At 38.0% G+C, this 19,492-nt stretch overlaps 1 protein-coding gene across 1 annotated transcript in view; it reads right to left on the reverse strand.

Moving 5' to 3' along the window:
* Positions 6,368 to 19,492, reverse strand: part of NLRP3 (NLR family pyrin domain containing 3) — a 47,608-nt gene continuing 34,483 nt past the window's right edge. Inside the window, exons 9-11 of the mRNA XM_005682796.3 lie at positions 10,488 to 10,658; positions 9,846 to 10,016; positions 6,368 to 6,959 (exon numbers count right to left, since the gene is read on the reverse strand). Of these exons, the coding sequence (XP_005682853.1) occupies positions 6,860 to 6,959; positions 9,846 to 10,016; positions 10,488 to 10,658 (442 nt within the window). The 3' untranslated portion in view covers positions 6,368 to 6,859. The remainder of the gene's footprint in view (positions 6,960 to 9,845; positions 10,017 to 10,487; positions 10,659 to 19,492) is intronic.

Here is a 19,492-nt window from a genome sequence, read left to right on the forward strand (position 1 = left end):
GCTAATGACATCACCTCAGTTTTGGCCCTAAAATGGATCAGGCTGCATCAATTCTGGCTGATAGGTCTCTGGGCCAGATATTCCAGGACTAGGAACAATTTGAACAACAGGGATTAAGAAGGGAAAAACTTATTAAGTTATGTCACCCAGTTTGGCCACAATATCAGTTAGGAAATTGAAAGTGGAGTGAAGTACACTGTGTTCAAATTTTCATGGCCTTGCATTTAGGTAATAGAACCCCAAAAGAATTTAAGGCATGTGTAACTTGGAGGGATAAATCCAGGAAGTACATAGAGGACATTTTAATAGAGCCACCCTACAGGACCATTCAGTATACTTAGTAGCGAATGAGGCCATCCATGAGGAAAACCCACAATGGAATTACTTGGTGATTTCAATTGATAGAAATAGATGGGACCATATGATTACCTTTTTAATAGAAGGTATGAAGAAACTTACAGTAAAACTTGTTAAATATGAAAAGGCAAAAGAGGTCCAATAGGGGTAGGATGAAAATCCTGTGGTATTCCAAAGGAGACAAGTGGAGATTTTTTAAAAGTATACAAACAGATTCCTCCTCTCCTGAAGGACAGGCCCTTTTGGATTCCATAGGCCAGTCTTCCCCAGACCTCAGGCACAAAACTCTGAAAGTGATTTCTGAATCACTTCAATGAATGAGTTGTTCCAATTAGCTTATTCAGTTTCAATAATAACCATATGGCCTTAAATGCTGAATGCACCCAGAAAAATATTTTAAAGGCCCAAATGTTGGCAGTGGCTTTTTCTGCTCAGAGAGCCACAAAAGGGAAGCTGATTTTTCTGATCCAATCTGGCCCTGGAAGACCAGTCAACATACAGGTACCCAGGCAGGACTAGTGTACTCCATGCAGACAAAAAGGGCACTGGAGGAAGGATTGCGATCAAGGTGCCCCTGGCAAACAAGCAGCACATTGGAAGAAAGAATGCCCCAGATGCCAGAGAGTGATGGGTGGCCCCTGGGCCATTGATAGTTTTGCAAACAGAAGACTGAAGGAATCAAAAAGTGGCTCTGACTAAAGATACCACCTACCTAAGTAATGTCAAGCCTTGGGTAGTCTTTGATGTGATGGACCGCTTGATAGAATTCCCTATAGATTCTGGAGCAACCTCTCAGAATTAACCCAAAGAACTGGAAACCTTAGTAATCACAATGAATATGTAATGAGGGTGTCAGGGAGAGGCAGGGGCACACTTTCCTGGAGCCCTTTTGTGCAGCATCAATGGCTGATTGTTTCTAAATTTCTTTCTGTTTGTGTCTGGCTCTCCCATCCCTTTAGTGGGATGACACTATGTTAGGGGCCACTCTGTTTCTCAAGGGGCAAGGGAACCAACCTCATCACCAAATAGTTCTAACAGAAGATAAAAAGGAACAGACGAAATCTGAAGCTAAAATAGAAGCCTTAATGGACCCTGCAATGTGGAATATCAATGTTCTGGGCTTGGCTGAAGATATCCAGCCAATGATTGTCAAGTCAAAATGATTATATAGAGTATCTAAATACAAGGTGCAAATTTCTTAAACTTAGAGAAGATCCACAAAAATGTTTGTAAATTGAGTACCAAAATGAGAGGTCACTAGTTTGACTAACAATAGTTGATATTTGGAGCCTGATGGAAGTTTGGAGGGGACGTTTTCTCCCCTAAGCTAAATGAGGGAATGTAAAATCTTACACCATAGGTGAATGGGTGCATCAGTCCTTTGATAATCATTGAAGTGGCTATCCGATTCTTTGAAAAAGGAAAAGAAAAAAAAAAAAAACTGTCCTTATTTTACAAATGCAGTGTTTATAGGACCAAAGGTATGGCTTCAAAAATAATCCAAAGCCCATCAATCCTTTTACCACTCCCCAAATCTTCCCTATTTATCTTAAGAGGGTTCTAAGCATTAAACAAAAGGGAAATAAAGTAAACCAAGAAGAAATTTGCCTGTACCTTTGAGATGTAAATGTCCTACCTGGTCTTCCCAGGAACCTTTATCTCCAACACCTTTTCAAGACAAATTTTGAAAAGCAAGTAAAATAACTTAGAACTTGACTTGTCAAGGATAAATAGAAATCCTAAGAGTCTTTTCTGTTGTTTAATTGCTAAGTCATGTCCAACTCTTTTGTGACCCTGGGGACTGTAGCCCTCCAGGCTCCTCTGTCTATGGGATTTCCCAGGCAAAAATACTGGAGTGGGTTGTCATTTCCTCCTGCAACGGATCTTCTGACCCAGAGATCAAACGCACCTCTCCTGCACTGGCAGGTGGATTCTTTACCACTGTACCATCAGGTAAGCCAGTCTTTTCTGTAAATATTAGTAAAAAGATTTAGCCATCTAGAAAAATGAGTTTGATTTGTTCCATCTGCCAGAAGCCTAATTGCAATCCAACAGTTTGTAACTGATGAGTTTTATGATATTGTACCTGACTCAAGGCTGAAATTTTGTAAGAGGGACTATGAGACCTCTGTGCGTGTGTGATTGTTAAGAATTTGTATGTGTGTTACAGCTGCATGGTATTGCCAAAAATTAATTCAAAAGAGTTCTATTTAATTGGCTTAAAGGAAATTGAGTGCTTATACAAATACTCAGAAACAGAAAATAATCTGGCCAGAATAAATTTCAGGTTCATGTCATCTGGAAAATATTCAGTACTAAACTCATATTTAGTACAAAACGTGGCTTAGGCTTGTTGGATTAATATAGACATGTCTTTAGAATAATCAATGTTAAGTACAGAACTTCTGTTGTACCTATATTTACTAGAGATCAAATAAGACCTTATTCTGTTACAAATTTGTTAACAGGAAAGGTGAACTTAATGTGGAAAAAACTTTTAAAGAAAGTAGAATGTGTGCTTTCAGTAAAGAAGATATAAGGAATCGAATTGTATTTTATTAAGGGAGAAGAAAGTAACTCTGTCTTAAAGCTGACTGTTTCTGAATAGAAAACAAATTAAGTGATGTATATAGAAAATGATGGGAAGGTTTTTGGAAAGTGGACCCTGAGAAAAGCGTTTTGTGCATTGTCAGGATTGACTGAGTTTGGAATAAATTTAACTGAGTAATGAATTTTAAAAGTAAGCTGATGTAAGACTTGAATGGCCTTCCCTGGTAGCTCAGACAGTAAAGAATCTGTCTGCAAATGCAGACCAGGGTTCAATCCCTTGGTTGTGAAGATCCCCTGGAGAAGGAAATAGCAACCCACTCCAGTATTCTTGAATGTGGCTTTTCTCTCTGTTAAGAAGGAGACCCAGGTTTGATCCCTAGATCAGGAAGATACCCTGGAGAAGGGAATGACTGCCTACTCCAGTATTCTTGCCTGGAGAATTCCGTGGACAGAGAAGCCTGGTGGGCTACAGTCCATGAGGTCACAAAGAGTCAGTTAGCAACCGAGCATGCACACATACATACATTGTGAAACAATCATCCCAATCAACCTAATTAACGTATTCATTATCTCACATAGTTGCACTTTTCCTTTTGTGTATATATGTGTATTTGTGTGAGATGAGAACATTTAAAACCTACCCTCTTAGCAAACTTCAAGGATACAATTCAGTATTGTTAACTGTAGTCACATTGTTGTACATATAGCTTTGTTTTTAAAATGTGTTTTCATTATATTTGTAATTTATTTATATTATATAAGGCAGAAATATAATGTTTCTATATACATGGCTGCTTGTCCCGGTCAGATTCATTGACTAGTCTTTGCTTTTCTCAACATTTTTGGTGTCATAAATCATATTTCCATGCATGCCTATGCTTGTGCATGAATTCTATCCTGTCTATATTACATCAATTAGTTATTAATCTCTAGTGTGGCAAGTTCTGCTATGTTGTTGAGTTTCTCCCAGATATGCTTTGATTCTTATTTTTCACATTCATTTAAACATTATCTTGCTCAATTCTGTGGAAATCTCTTGTCAGTATGTTCATAACAATTGCATTGAATTTTAGTTTGAGGGGAGGAATAATGAGCAGTGAATGCTCCTGAATCTTCCCATCCATGAATATCACATATCTCTCAATCTCTCCATTCATTCAGGTCTTTTTTGTATGATTTTTACATTATTTTTAAGAAATTTATTCCAGGTGAATATTGACTGAAAGAAAAATGTACAAGTTAAATTTTATTCAAGATCTCACTGAGGACTTTAGTCCAGGAGATAGCCTCTCAGATACCTCTGAGGAACTGCTCCAAAGAGGTGGGGAAGAAGCCAGTATACATGAGATAAATCCAAGACAAATTCTTAAAACTGAAGGCCTTAGGGAATGAGTATAGCTAAGAATACATCTTGGTAAAAGATTATTGCTAGTCATACAGAAAAAATATCTCAAGTTAATGATTACTGTGCTTTTTTATGTAAGGTAAGATGAAAGAAACTGGGTTTATTAAAATTCTTCCTGAGATACATCTAACTAAGAAACCTGTTTGCCCACACACAAAGCATCTTATAGTCATCTTTAATTTCCTCTGTCTGAAGCACAGAGTGCACTGTTGGTCAATGACTACAGTGGATGAATCTTTGTAGATTTGGATGGTGACAAAAATTATCTTTGCTTTTCTTTTGCCTGTACACTTAATAACTTTTATTGCTATGATTAATAGGATTTTGTTATATTTTAAGTTGCAGGTATTTAGAAATACCATTTTTTTAATTATTTAAACTTTTTATTTGGAAATAACATCATATGTACATAAAAGATGCATGAATAAGAACAGTTTGAAGGATAATTTAATAACTTCCTCACCCCAACATCTACCCATTATTAACACTGACATTGACATTCTTGAAGAATATAGTCTCCTTTCCCTTTTCATAGAACTTCCTCATTTGGAGTTTGTATGGTGTTTGCTAATTAAATTTTGGGTTCTCAACCAGAAACACACAATAGTGATATCAGTTTCTCCTCAAGTCATCTTACCCAAAAGAAGGCATCCATCTGCCCTCCCTGATATTTGTTATTATACCATCAGGGTACTGTCTAGTTTCTGCTTTTTATATAGTTAGTATTTTTCTTCTGGAACTGATTAGCCAATGTAAAAAGATAATTTCAGACTACATAAGAATCCTGCTCATCATTTAAATTTCCTTCTAGGTTTTAGCACCCATTGCTGCTTCATGCCTGACCTAATTTTTACTATGATGATTGGAAAGAATGATTTCTTTCCAACTGCTTGTGTTGATGTTTGCATACTGATTTTCTATCCATCATCTTTACTAATTTTTTAGCTCTCCTAGTGAGGAAAACTTCATGGATTTTTCCAAGTTAATAGTTATACTGTGGGGTCTTTATTCAGATATTTCTCTTGACCTTTTAGAGGTAAACTCTTAATTCAATTTTGAAATCCTATTGCACAGAAATTTTTCTATCTTTCCAGCTTAGCTGTCTGTTTCTAATTATATTTTATCCTGAATGTCAAGGTATTTTCAGCAGAGAGGCAGTCTGCAATACCTCACTTTACTAAGATGCAAAAATACAAATATTGAGACTAGAGTTACTCAAAAGTGCTGGTCCTACAGAAGACAAAGACAAAGACTTTGCATCAGAATATAAATTACATACTGCTTCCCTATTGAAAGAGTCTTAACATGAAAAAAATTAGCTCATCTGGAAAAGCAGTTTTGATCCCTGTGTCTGAAAGATCCTCTGGAGAAGGAAATGGCAACCCACTCCAGTATTGTTGCCTGGAGAATTCCATGGACAAAGGAGCCTGGACGTCTATACTCCACGGGGTTGCAAAGAGTTGGACATGATTGAGTGACTAAATTTCACTCTTTTCAGAAATCCATAGGCTACACTTTGACAAGCAAGGTCTAGATGACTCACTTGAAAAAGGAAGTAATATTCCTATCTTGAACAATTCCATATGGTTCGAGAGTTTCTCCATGTGTGGAAAAGTAATTAATCAATACATATTAATGAGTTAATGCTATGTGAAGTGTGATAGATGAAATGCTCTTGTGATGAGATAAATCCAAGACAAATTCTTAAAACTGAAGGCAAAATGCATTTTGTATGTAATACTTCTATTTATGAATATAGGCTCCATCTACCCTAAAATTTTCCTTTGCATGATTTTCAATCTCCTGTCTTACCAGAACTGAAATTTCAACCATCAGAGTTAGAGGGATTGTTTTTCCTCATTCATTACAATTGAATCATTTGGCAAAGAGATTTTGTAAATACATGAAGCAATTTAATTTATCTTTAGTAGTTTAGATAAATAAGTAAAAGGCTTTCTAGGCACCCTCTCTTAAAACCAAGGAAAGGAAACAATTTAACTCAATAAATACAATAAAGTTTTTTCTATTTTCAAAATTTCCAACCAGCTACAATATAATAAACATCAATTATTTTATTAGAATATATAACAGTTCAAAAAATAAAAATAAATAAGTTGCTGCCACAAAATTGCAGCATAATATATAGTTAACTCATTCTGTTATGGTCAGTTAAGAGAAAGATGGCAGGAAAGATGATATAGTCAAAGAAAAAAAGTAGGAGAGGTACAAAAGAAAGGAGAGTTAGAGTAAAAAGAGAAAAAGAAAGAAAAAGTGTCTTCCTGAATGAGTTAGATACATGAGGTCACCAAGAGGAGCACATCCTCTGACTGAGCCGCTGCGGTCAGAACTGTATCATTTGATGATCTTACTGCACTGTGTCTTCAACCTAAGGGTAAAGGAGAGTCTCACATTCACCAGGCAGAAGGACCATCAGCAAGTTTTCACTCTTCCTCACTGGACCAGAAGAATTGCAGAGATGATCTTAATGCTGAAGGAGGAATGCTCACTACCACTTGTCTACACCCGAATGACAGAGTGTTTCCGCCACTACCGAGAAGGCTCAAAGACAATGGTTAATTCAGGCTTTTCTTCTTGAAGTGTTTCTAGGGCACGTTTTGTATCATAGTTGAAATACATTTCACACAACCTATAAAAGCAAAAAGAGAGCCTTGGATTACACTCTTCAAATGAACACTTTCAGAGTTCATTTTTCCTTTAAAAATCTCGTCTCCTCTCTTAACCTCACACTTCTAAGCTTTCCAGTGCTGCACATCATGCCTAATGTGGTTTCTGTTACATTTTTAACCTTCAAGTTTGGAAATGTTTAAACATGCAAATATAAAGAGAATAGTATAATTAATCCTGCCATCTAACTTTGACAGTTAACAACTCATAGACAGTGTTGTTTCATCTAAAACCCACCCGACTCCTCACATCAGTGGATTATTGTAAGCACAGCAGTTCAAGCATCTATAAATATATCAATGTGTGAAATGAAACAACTTTTAAGAGAGAATTACAATGCAATTATCACACCCAAAATGGTTAACAATAACTTTCACATATCAATATACGTGAAATCAGTGTTTCAATTTCCTCAATGGTCTGATAAAAATTTTATATTATATTAATTTAATCAGGAGCCATATAAAGCCCACACATTGAGAATTCCCTGATGGTCCAGTGGTTAAGATTTAGTGCTTTCACTCCTGTGGTCTAGGTTTAATTCCTTGTCAGAGAAACAAGTTCCCACAAGCCACAGCCCACTCCTCCACTCTGCCAAAAAAAAAAAATCCACATATTGTAATTGCTTGGTACACCTATCAATGATATGAGTTCTTCTTCCATCTCTCTTTGTTTTTTTAATCTCCCTTACAACTTAAATTGTATTATGCTATTTGTCTTGTATCATTTCTAGCAATCTTGATTTGGATGTGTTATGGATGGTTTATGTTCCTTCAAAATTCATGTGTTAAAGCCTTAACCCTCAATGTGATGGTATTTGGAAATGGAGCCTTCAGGATGTAATGAGGGTTACATGAGTTCATGGGTATGAGTCCTCAAGATGGGATTAGTGCCCTTATAAGAAAAGACACCATAGCACGTACTCTCTCTCTCTCTGTCTCTGTCTCTGTCTGTCTTTCTCTGTGTGTACCACATGAGAATACAACAAGCCCAGAAGAAAGCTCTCACTAGAAACCAAATCAGCCAGCACCATGATCTTGGATGTTCCACCCTCCAGAACTATGAGAAATGAATGACTATGATTTGTTTAAGGCATATAGACTATTCTATTCTGTTATGGCAGCCTGAGTTCACAAGGCAGGTTGACTACATCCATGGATTCCCCAGTCTGTGTTGAGCTTGTCCCTCATCTCCAGAGTGTCCTAAAGATATAGATAATAAGTAAACAAGAAAATGATATATGATGTTTCTCAACACAGTGGAGGGAAATAAGCAGAGAAGAGGAAAGGCATTGCTGGGTTGCTATTTTCAGTAGGATGGTTATAGTCAGACTCACAGAAAAGACCTTTGAGCAAATAATTTAAGGATTCACAGGAATAAGACATGTGGACATCAAAGTGTAGGAAGTCCCAGGCAGAGAGAACAGGAAGAGTATAGTGTCGGAGGTGACAGAGATTTTTGAAACAGCAAAAAGAACAATGTGAATGGAGAAGGAACTAGGGTTAGAAGATGACTACAGAAATAGCAGAATAACGTAGGGCCTTAGACACTGCCATGAGTTTGTGGCTTTTGCTTTGTGAAACAAGCATGTTAGTAGGAGTGATATGCTCTGACTCACGTTTTAGCTATACCCTCCGTCTGCAGTGCTAGATGCAGAATAGCCTAGTAGAATGCCACCAGGACAGTCCAGACAAGAGGTGACAATGGCTTGAGCCAGGAAAGGAGATGTGAAGCTGGCAAAAAGTGGTCAATGAGTGGGCATGCTGTGAAAACAGAGTTAAAAGGACATGCCAATGGAAAAAGTGCCAAAGACAACACAAGGCTTTCTGCACCTAAACAGTTCAGACTGAGCTGCCATTGACTGAGATGGGTGAGAAACAGATTTTACACAGAGGGGAACAGCACAGGTTTGGGTTTGGACAAGTCAGGTTTGGGTGGCTTATTAGATATCGAAGCAGAAAGGTGAGACAAGCATTTAGACATGGAATTCAGGGAGATATGAACTGGAGGGAGGGGTACAGCACATATGTGGTCAAACCAGAAGACTAGTTGATATTTAAAAAAAAAAAAAAAGAAAGAAAGTATAGAGAAGAAAAATTAACTCAGAGATTGAGTTCTGGGTATTCGGCATGCAAAGGTCAGATGATGAAGAGAAACCAGAGGAGACTGAGCAGAAATAGCCAATGTAATAGGAGAAAATTCAGAGTAGAGTATGTTGTCCCTAAAACCAACTGAAGGAAATGTCTTTAGTGAAGGATGTGATTACCAATGCTAGCAGAAGTTACAAAGAGTTAGGAAGCTCTTACTAGAGAGGTAATCAATGGGTGGCTTAGTGGTATCAGTGATGATGGAAGGGAGCAGATGGTCCCAAAACCCTGAAGATAGGCCAGATTTTACGAATTTATGATCTTGATGTTGCTGGAGCACTTTTCAACTAGAAATTCTCATAAACGAGATGCACAACACCCTACTATGCAAGGACTTTTACAATAGACGGGTCTAATTTTACAAAGTACAATACCTTGTATAGAAATATAATTCTATTTAGCTGCTTTCATTGGGAATTGTGTTTCTTTCAGGAATATTTCACACCCAACTAAAATTTTATTGTTCCAAACATCTGGACGAAGGTGAATATGGAGGTCATGACTCACACACAGTATATATTAAAAAAAAAAAAAAATCTGCAGTTGGACAAGGTTCAGCCTTCAGACTGAGCAACTAAACTGAACTGAACTGAACAACCTTGCCCAGAGTTCAAATGAAGCCGTCCTGGATTTTGGAAACTGCAAAAACTTTCTTTAGCACTGTGAGCCCTGCCATACAAATCTCTGCAGGGCACACTTACCTCAGGCTTTTCAGGAGGCAGCCCTGCTGTTTGAGCACTTCACAGAGAAGCATGACCCCCAGATCACCCAGGTCGTTGTTGCCTAGGCTCAGCTTTCGCAGGCTCTGGTTAGAAGTTAGAAGTGTGGAAAGATCCCAGCAGCAGTGTGATGTGAGGCTGCAGTTGTCTAACCTGCAAGAAAGAAGGTGACTTTTTAAAAATGTCCCCATAATTATCCTACACAGGTCTCACAGATCTTAGCCTGTAATGTTTCAAATGTAGGGAAAGCTCAGGATTAACAAGCTTTGAACTGCTTTATATGCCAAGAGTTATTCTCTTCTCTTCAAATGAGAGTATTTTTTCCAATCTACTAGATTATGCAGATCAAATTAGTAAGAGCAGTTTGTGAAACAGTTCTTCCCAAATTCTGTGTCTCCCCACAAATTTTCCTAAAACAAAAGTGCATACCAACCCCAAGGAACTCTAGTATTTACCTTTACACTATCTAAAAGTACAACTCCTCCCAGTACCATAATCCTGTAATAATCCAAACCCTAGGAAGACATTATCACTTCTCAGATATAGATTCATCATTCTCCCAAACTACCCCATTCCCTGGGGCCACTATGCATTCCCATCACCATAATAAGCTAAGAGACTTACTCCAACACTTGAAGCTTGCAGTTGTGGTGCAAGAGTCCCTCACAGAGTAGCTTGACCCCCATGTCTCCAAGAGCATTGCCCTGTAGGTAAAGGTGGGTGAGATTCTGATTTGTACTGAGCACTGAGGATAGGGCTGGACAACAACCTGACGTAAGGCCAGAATTCACCAACCTGTGGAAGGAATAAGGAAAAGAAAATTCAGTGTTGGGTGGGGAGGATAAATCAGGAGCTTAAGATAAACATACACACACTACTATATATAAGATGATAACCAACAAGGGCTACATAGCACAAGGAATTCTACTCAATATTCTGTGACAACCTATATGAGAAAAGAATCTAAAAAAGAATGAATATATGTATATGTATAACTGAATCCCTTTGCTGTACACCTGAAGCTAACACATTGTAAATCAACTATATTCCAATAAAAGTAAAATAAATTAAAAAAAAAAAAAAAAAACAGTCCTCAGTGCCCAACCTTTCTTGGACATCACACAGCTGTCTCAACATAGGAATGTCATCTTATCTGAAAAGTTTTACCCTCAATTTACAGGCCAGAAGCCAGCATCTTGAATATAATCTGTAGACAGTATGACTCCCTATCTCTGGCCTCATAAGAGATACAGATGATGTCTAAGCAGATGCTTTCCTGGGGTCGGTAGAAGAGACAGAGCAAAAGCAAACTGATTCACATTACCTCCACATTTCTCCTTCTTCCTACATATATTCCCTCTGACTATACATGTTCCTCACAACCACTTCTTCAAGAAAGACATCCCAGATTATCTCTTATTATTAATACTGCTGCTGCTGCTGCTGCTGCTGCTGCTACTGCTGCTGCTATGTCACTTCAGTCGTGTCCAGCTCTGTGCTACTCCATAGACGGCAGCCCACCAGGCTCTGCTGTCCCTGGGATTCTCCAAGCAAGAACATGGGAGTGGGTTGCCATTTTTTTCTCCAATGCATGGAAGTGTAAAGTGAAAGTGAAGTCGCTGAGTCATGTCCAACTCTCAGTGACCTCATGGACTGCAGCACACCAGGCTCCTCCGTCCATGGGATTTTCCAAGCAAGAGTACTGGAGTGGGGTGCCATTGCCTTCTCCAACTATTCTCATTATTTTTATATTAACAGTACAGAGACTACCTTATTTGATTTTTCTATCAACCGGGCAAGGGGGCAGTGTAGCTTTAACTATAGAATATTTTTTTACAGATGAGAAAGCTGAAGCTCATCAAATCATGTTCCCCTTAAGGTCAAAGAGAAAGTATTTGGAAGAGAAGGAACGTATACTAACACCTTCTAGAATCATCCCCTGCTCTGTTGCCCCTTCTATCTACCTCATACTATGTTCTGCACTATAAAGGGCCTCTCAGAGCATAAACCCTAGTTTTGCATTATATTCAGTAAAATTAAGACTGTTGATGTACTACTACTCTTGGGTCAAGTTGAGCATACACCATACATTTGTGAAACGTATATCATACGTTTGTGAAAAAGCATTTCACAAGCTGCTCAACTTTATAACCAGATAATACTATAATATAGCATTATCACCCAACAACAGCATGAGGGCTCTGAAATAGAGAGCTGTGTCACTCCTGAAAAGCTCAGAGGGTGGTATACAGCATACAGAAAGTCACAGTGTGAGACCTTAAACAAAGCCTTGATTTAAGAGTATCTCATGCAGGCACATTCCTTTCTGCCAGAACCCTTAACCATGATATGTTTTTAAATTCTAAGGTGTCTTGAAATCAGGAAAAATAGAAGGAAGTCATTCAGATTGTACAGCATGAACAGATGGCCAAAAGGAAACAGAAGTACTTACCCACCCACTGGTCTCCATCTTCCTAGTCAAGGATGAATCACAACAAAAAGACTGAGCAAGCAAGACAAAGAGGGAAATGAAGCCCGAGAAGGATGAGCAAAAGAAACTGAGTGGCTTACAGCAAGTTTTTATCTCCAGCTATGAAGAATTTTATCAGAGGATCTTTAGTGAACATGCAGAAGGGTTTTTCAGGACTCCTGGCTGTTAGAATGAATGTTTGTAGTCCCCTACCCCCAAATTTCATTCGTTGAAATCTTAACTCCCAATGTGATAGTATTAGAATGTGGGGCCTTTGAGATGTGATTAGGTCTTGAGGGTGGAGTCCTCATCATGGGATTAGCACCCTTATAAAAGAGACCCCAGAGATTTGCTTTGCTCCTAATACCATGTGAAAACACAAGAGTGGCTGTATGCAAGGCAGGAACAGAGTTCTTATCAGGAACCAGGTGATCTACAGACCTAACCCTAACCCTAACCTTGGATTTCCAACCACCAGAACAGTGAGAAATAAATATTCATTGTTTGAGCCATCCAGTCTGTAGTATTTTTGTTATTGCAGTCCAAATGGACTAAGATACTGGCAAAGATGAAGAATACTCCAGGAGTCTGTAGATAGTCATCAAAAAGGAAAGAAAGAATATTTTGAAAGTTACAGAATAGTAATTTTTACCACTGTTTCCAAAAAAGGGTTGGAAGGTATTATACAACAGATGTCTGAGGAGAAGTACACAATGAAGTTGCAGCAATTACCAGCAGATAGGTTGGTTTTGTTAAGATAAGTCACATCAGGCTTATCAAAACCACTGAGATTGACTGAAGGGTACACAGGGCATATAGTGAAATGTTTAGAAAATCAAACCACCAAGACCTACCAAACAATCTATTAGATTTGAGGAATGTAATCAACATCACAAATCTTGGTTTCACCCAATCCATTCAACTCAGATCTACATTTACATTTACTGAACATAGATATTTCACCATGTATTACATGGTGATTGATTTTTTTTTAATTACTAATGATTTTGTGATTTATGTCACAAAAATGTCTCACAAAGAAAACTGAGGAAGGTTTAACATCTACTGAGTGCCTGGCTGTGTGATGATAAATTTAAATAGGATTATTTCATTGAAGCATTACAAAACCAAGATGCAGGTGTTATTTTTAGCTTTATTTTTAAATAGAAAAACTGAGAATCAGAGAAATTAATGGAAGAATAAGAAGGCATTTTCTAGATTGATGGTGGGAATGGGAGAGTAAGGGTAACCTTTCAGGCAAAAGGAAAATGCTACACAAGGGTGAGGAAGGGTGAAAAAGTGGCCAGGTTCTTAGAATTAAAAATTAATTTAGTATGACTCAAAACAGAGTGAAGAGCCTGGTAGGCAAAAGGGAAGGAAGAGTGATCTAGGGCTGACTTCAAAGAAAAACTTCTGAAGGTTTTTTTGAGCAAAAGTCCAATATTAACCAATTTGTACTTTAGAAAATTCCCTGCAGTGTTATGTAAAAGAAAGATGAAAGGCAGAGGGGATTGAAAGTAAAAACAAAATAAAAATTATCCTCTGTTTACTTGTCAGCCCCTTGGAAAGTCCCACTATTCAACAACATGGAATAGACAGGGCAAGAAGAGGGCAAAGGAGAGGGATGAGAAATAAGTTACAAGAAATAAAGATTTGCAAATGCTTAGTATGTGATGCTTGTGTAACACTGTGGAGGGGGCAGGGGCAATATGCGGTCAGAAAGAAAGGTCTAAAGTTCAAAATAAGAAAACTTGACTGTATCTAACAGAATATAAAATGCCTAAGTTTTGCCTTATTAATTCTGCTTATAGGTTTCTGTCTAAAAAGAAATATGCTTACATAAAGTATATACAAATATGCTTTTTTCAGAGTTATTTGTAACAGTAAAAAAGAAACTCGTCCAATAGTACATCATTCAATGAGAGGCTAACTACATTACTGTAATGTAATCTACAGAGCATTACCAAAATCTGTAGATTTGTATATAGCAGCATGGCAATGTGTCCACAATAAACTAAAAAAGCAAATCATGGAAAAGTATCCATATAATGATTCCTGTTTGGACAGACATAGTGTTATGGGTTGAACCATGTCCCCCAAAACTTCATATATTAAAGTCTTATCCCCCAGTATTTCAGAATGTGACCTTATTTAAAAATATGGTTATTGAAGATGTAATTAGTTAAGATGAGGTAATTAAAGTAAGCTCTAGTCCAATAAGACTGATATCATTATAAAAGGGGGATATTCAAACACAGAGACAGACACACATCAGCACAGTTAGAATACCGTGTGCTGAAAAAACTAAGGTTGAAGTGATGCACCTACAAGTCAAGGAATGTCAGATTGCCAGCAAACAATGAGAAACTGGAAGAGAAGTATGGGACAGAGTCTTCCTCACAGCCATCAGAAGAAACCAACCCTGACAACACCTTGATCGTGGCCTTCTATCTTCTGCTATTGAAATAAAATAAACTTTGGTTGGAACTATTTTAACAGCAGAATACACATTCATCTCAAGAGCACTTGAAACATTTTCTAGGATGGATCATATGTTAGGCCACAAAACAAATCTTAAAAAATTCAATAAGATTGAAATTATGCCAAGTATCTTCTCTGACCACAGTGGTACAAAACTAGAAATCAATAACAGCAGGGTAACTGAGGAAACTCAAATACATGAAAATTTAAACAACGCTCCTCTAAACAACCAATGGGTCAAAGAAAAAATGTTACAGGAAATAAAAAATAGCTTGAGTTAGACAAAAATTAAAACACAATATACCAAAACTTTTAGGATGCAGCAAAATCATTTCTGATAGGGAAGTTTCTAGGTATAAATGCACACATCAAGAAAATTGAGAGATCTTAATTAAGCAGCTGGACTTCCCTGATGGCTCAGAGCTTAAAAAAAATCTACCTGTCAATACAGGAAAAACAGGTTCAATCCCTGGGTCAGGAAGATCTCCTTAGAGAAGGAAATCCCAACCCACTCCAGAATTCTTGCTTGGGAAATCCCATGGACAGAGGAATTTGGCAGGCTACAGTCCATGGGATCCAAAAGAGTCAAACACAACTTAGCTACTAAACAACAGCAACAATTAAACAAGTAACTTTACACCTCAAGGAACTAGAATAAGGTGAATAAAGTAAGCCCCAATGTTACAAAAGGAAGAAAATAAAAAAGATTATAGCAGAAATAAATAAAATAAAGAACAGGGAAATAATAGGAAAAATATTAGCCAATTAAGTTGGCCCTTAGAAAATTTACAAATGTTTAGCTAGGAAAAAAATAATAATAATAATAGAGAGAGAGAGAACCCAATCAATAAAATTATTTAAAAAAGGTGAGACATTAAAACTGATACCACAGAAATACAAAAGATCATAAGAACTGCTATAAACAACTATAACCATCTGGACAATCTACAAAAAAACTGAAAAATTCTTAGAAACATGCTAAATACCATTGAATCAGAAATAGAAAATCTAAACAAACTAATCACTAACAAAGAGAATGAAGTAGCACTCAAGAAAACTCACAACAAAGAAAAGCCCAGGACCAGATGACTTCACTGGTGAGTTTTAGCAAACATTTAAAGAAAAATTAATGCCAATTCTTCTCAAATTCTTCCCAAAATCAAAGAGAAAGGACAAATCACTGACTCGTTTTATGAGGCCAGTTACCTTGATACCAAAAAGGACACTATAAGAAAAGAATTCTAGAGGCCAATCTCCTCGATGAATATAAATTCTCAACAAAACACTAGTAAACTAAATTCAGCAACACATTATTAGGATCATGCACCATAATCAAGTGGAATTTATCCTCAGATGCAAGGACTGTTCAACATATGCAAATCAATCAATGTGGTATATCACATTGCTGCTTCTGCTGCTAAGCTGCTTCAGTCCTGTCTGACTCTTTGTGACCCTATGGACCATAGCCCTCCAGGTTTCTCTGTTTGTGGGATTCTCCAGGCAAGAATATTGGAGTGGATTGCCTTGCCCTCCTCCAGGGGATCTTCCCCACCCAGGGATTGAACCCACATCTCTTAGGTTTCCTGCATTGGCAGGGAGGTTCTTTACAAGTAGCACCACCTAGGAAGCCTGATGTATCACATTAATGAAACATTCAAGTCAATGTATGGCAAAACCAATACAGTATTGTAAAGTAAATAAAGTAAAAAAAATTAAAATTAAAATTTAAATTAAAAAAAAAAGCACACACACAAAAAATTAAAACAGACTCGGGAGCTGGTGATGGACAGGGAGGCCTGGCATGCTGCGATTCATGGGGTCACAGAGTCGGACACGACTGAGCGACTGAACTGAACTGAACTGAACTGATGGGCATGGTAGAGGGGAGGAAGGAGAGGGTGGGGCATATGGAGAGAGTAACCTGGAAAACATACATTACATATTTAAAATAAATAGCCAACAGGAATTTGTTAGCCAACAGGAATTTGCTAGCCAATGGGAATTTGCTGTGTGACTCAGGGAACTCAAACTGGGGTTCTGTAACAACCTAAGGGATGTGATAGGGAGGGAGGTGGCAGGAAAGTTCAAGAGAGAAGGGTCATAGGTATACCTAATGCTGATTCAAAAAGTTTCATTCTTTTACATGTGAATATTCAATTTTCCTAGCACCATTTATTGAGAGACTGTCTCTTCTTCTTGAGTATTATTGGTTCTCTTGGCAAATGTTAGTTGAAAGTATATACTAACTTATTTCTGGGCTCTATATTCTGTTTCAATTATTCATTTGTCTGTTTTTTTTCACCAGTGTCATACTGTTTAATTTCCCTAATTTTATACTATAGATTGAAATGAAGTGTAACTCCTCTCACTTTGTTCTTTTTCCTCAGAATGAAAGTGTAAGTGAAAGTTGCTCATTCATGTCTGACTCTTTGTGACTCCATGGACCATACAGTCCATGAAATTCTCCAGGCCAGAATACTGGAGAGGGTAGCTATTCCCTTCTCCAGGGGATCTTCCCAACCCAGGGATCAAACTCAGGTCTCCTGCATTACAAGTGCATTCTTTACCAGCTGAGCCACAAGGGAAGCCCCCTAATTTCAAAGTACGTTATAAAATCATAGTAATCAAAACAGTATGGCAGTGGCATAAAAACAGACAATAGGTCAATGTAACAGGATCAAGATCCCAGAAATAAATCCATAAATATGCAATCAACAGATATCTGACAAAGATGCCAAGAATATTCAATGGTGAAGATAATCTCTTCAATAAATGGTGCTGGAGAAATAAGACATTCATAGTAAAGAGAATGAAGCTAGACACCTGTCACACACTACTCCCCAAAATCAACTCAAAATGGATTAAATACTTAAATGTCGGGGTGTCCCTGGACTCAGTGGTAAAGAATCCGCCTGCCAATGAAGGACACAATGTTTTGATCCCTAACCGAGGAAGATCCCACATAACATGGAGCAACTAGATCTGTGTGTCTCAACTATTGAACTTGTGCTCTAAAACCCAGGAGCCACAGCTAGGGAAGCCTGCAGGCCCTAGAGCCCGAGCTCCACCACAAGAGGAACTACCACAATGAGAGGCCCATAAACCAGAACTAGATAGCAGCCCCTACTCACAGCAACTGGAGAAGGCCCACACTCAACAACAAAGACCCAGCACAGCCATAAATAAATCAAATTTAAAAAAAAAAAAAAAAGATTGAAAGGGACACAGGAGGGAGTTTAAAAAAAAAAAAAAAGAAGTAAATGTATGAAAACATAGAACTCCTACAAAACTCCTTGACATGGGATTAGTGATCATTTTCTTTAATATGACACCTAAAGCATTAGCAACAAAATTTAAAATAAACAAATGGGACCACATAAAACTAAAAGCTTTCACTTAGCAAAAGAGACAATTAACAGTGAAAAGACAACTTACAGAGTGGGAGGAAATATTTGCTAATCATGTATCTTATAAGAGGTTAATAGTTAATATCCAAAATGTATAAAGAACTTATACAACTGAATAGACAAAAACAAAACAATCCAATTTAAATATGGGTAAAGGACCTGAATAGATATTTTCCCAAATATATTCAAATAGCCAATGGGTACATGTAAAGTCATTTGGAGAAGGGAATGGCAACCCACTCCAGTATTCTTGCCTAGAAAACGCCATGGACAGAGCAGCCTGGCAGGCTGCAGTCTATGGGGTCCTAAAGAGCTGGACTGGAGGAGGAAATGGCAACCCACTCCAGTATTCTTGCCTGGAGAACTCCATGGACAGAGGAGCCTGGCGGGCTGCAGTCTATGGGGTCCTAAAGAGCTGGACTGGAGGAGGAAATGGCAACCCACTCCAGTATTCTTGCCTGGAGAATCCCATGGACAGAGGAGCCTGGCCGGCTGCAGTCTATGGGGTCGTAAGAGTCAGACACGACTGAGTGGACTAAGCACACACACACACATGCAAAGTCATATTGAGATATGACTGCTCACCAGGGATATGTAAATTAAGCCACAATGAGATATTACCTCATGCCTGTTAAAATGACCATCATCAAATGTGTGTGTGTGTGTGTGTGTGCGTGTGTGTGTGTGTGAAGCCACTCCAGTCGTGTCTCTTTGTGACCCCATGGACTGTTGCCTGCAAGGTTCTTCTGTCCATGGAATTCTCCAAGCAAGAATACTGGAGTGAATTTCCATGCCCTCCTCCAGGCGATCTTCCACATCTCTTATGTGCCCTTCATTGGCAGGCAGGTTCTTTACCACTAGTGCCACCTGGGAAGCCTACCATCAAAGATGAATGATAAGAAATGCTAGGATGAATGTGCAGAAAAGGAACTCTTGTACACTGTTGACGGGATTGTAAACTGGTATAGCCACTATAGAAAACAGTACGAAAGATCCTAAAAACTTAAAAATAGGACTACCATATGATCCAGCAATTTTACTGAGCATACATCCAAAGGAAATGAAACCACTATCTCTAAGGACTTGAAATTAGTATGTCAAAGAGATATGATAAAAGTATAGATATCTACAATGGAATGCTCATCAGCCATAAAGAAGAAAAAATGGTCACAATTTGCAACCATGTGGATGGATCTTGAGGCATCATGCTAAGTAAAATAAGTCAGACAGAGGAAGACAAATACTGTATGACCGCATTTAAAACAGAATAT

The sequence above is a fragment of the Capra hircus genome, chromosome 7 (assembly GCF_001704415.2).
Source record: "Capra hircus breed San Clemente chromosome 7, ASM170441v1, whole genome shotgun sequence".
NCBI lineage: Eukaryota > Metazoa > Chordata > Mammalia > Artiodactyla > Bovidae > Capra > Capra hircus.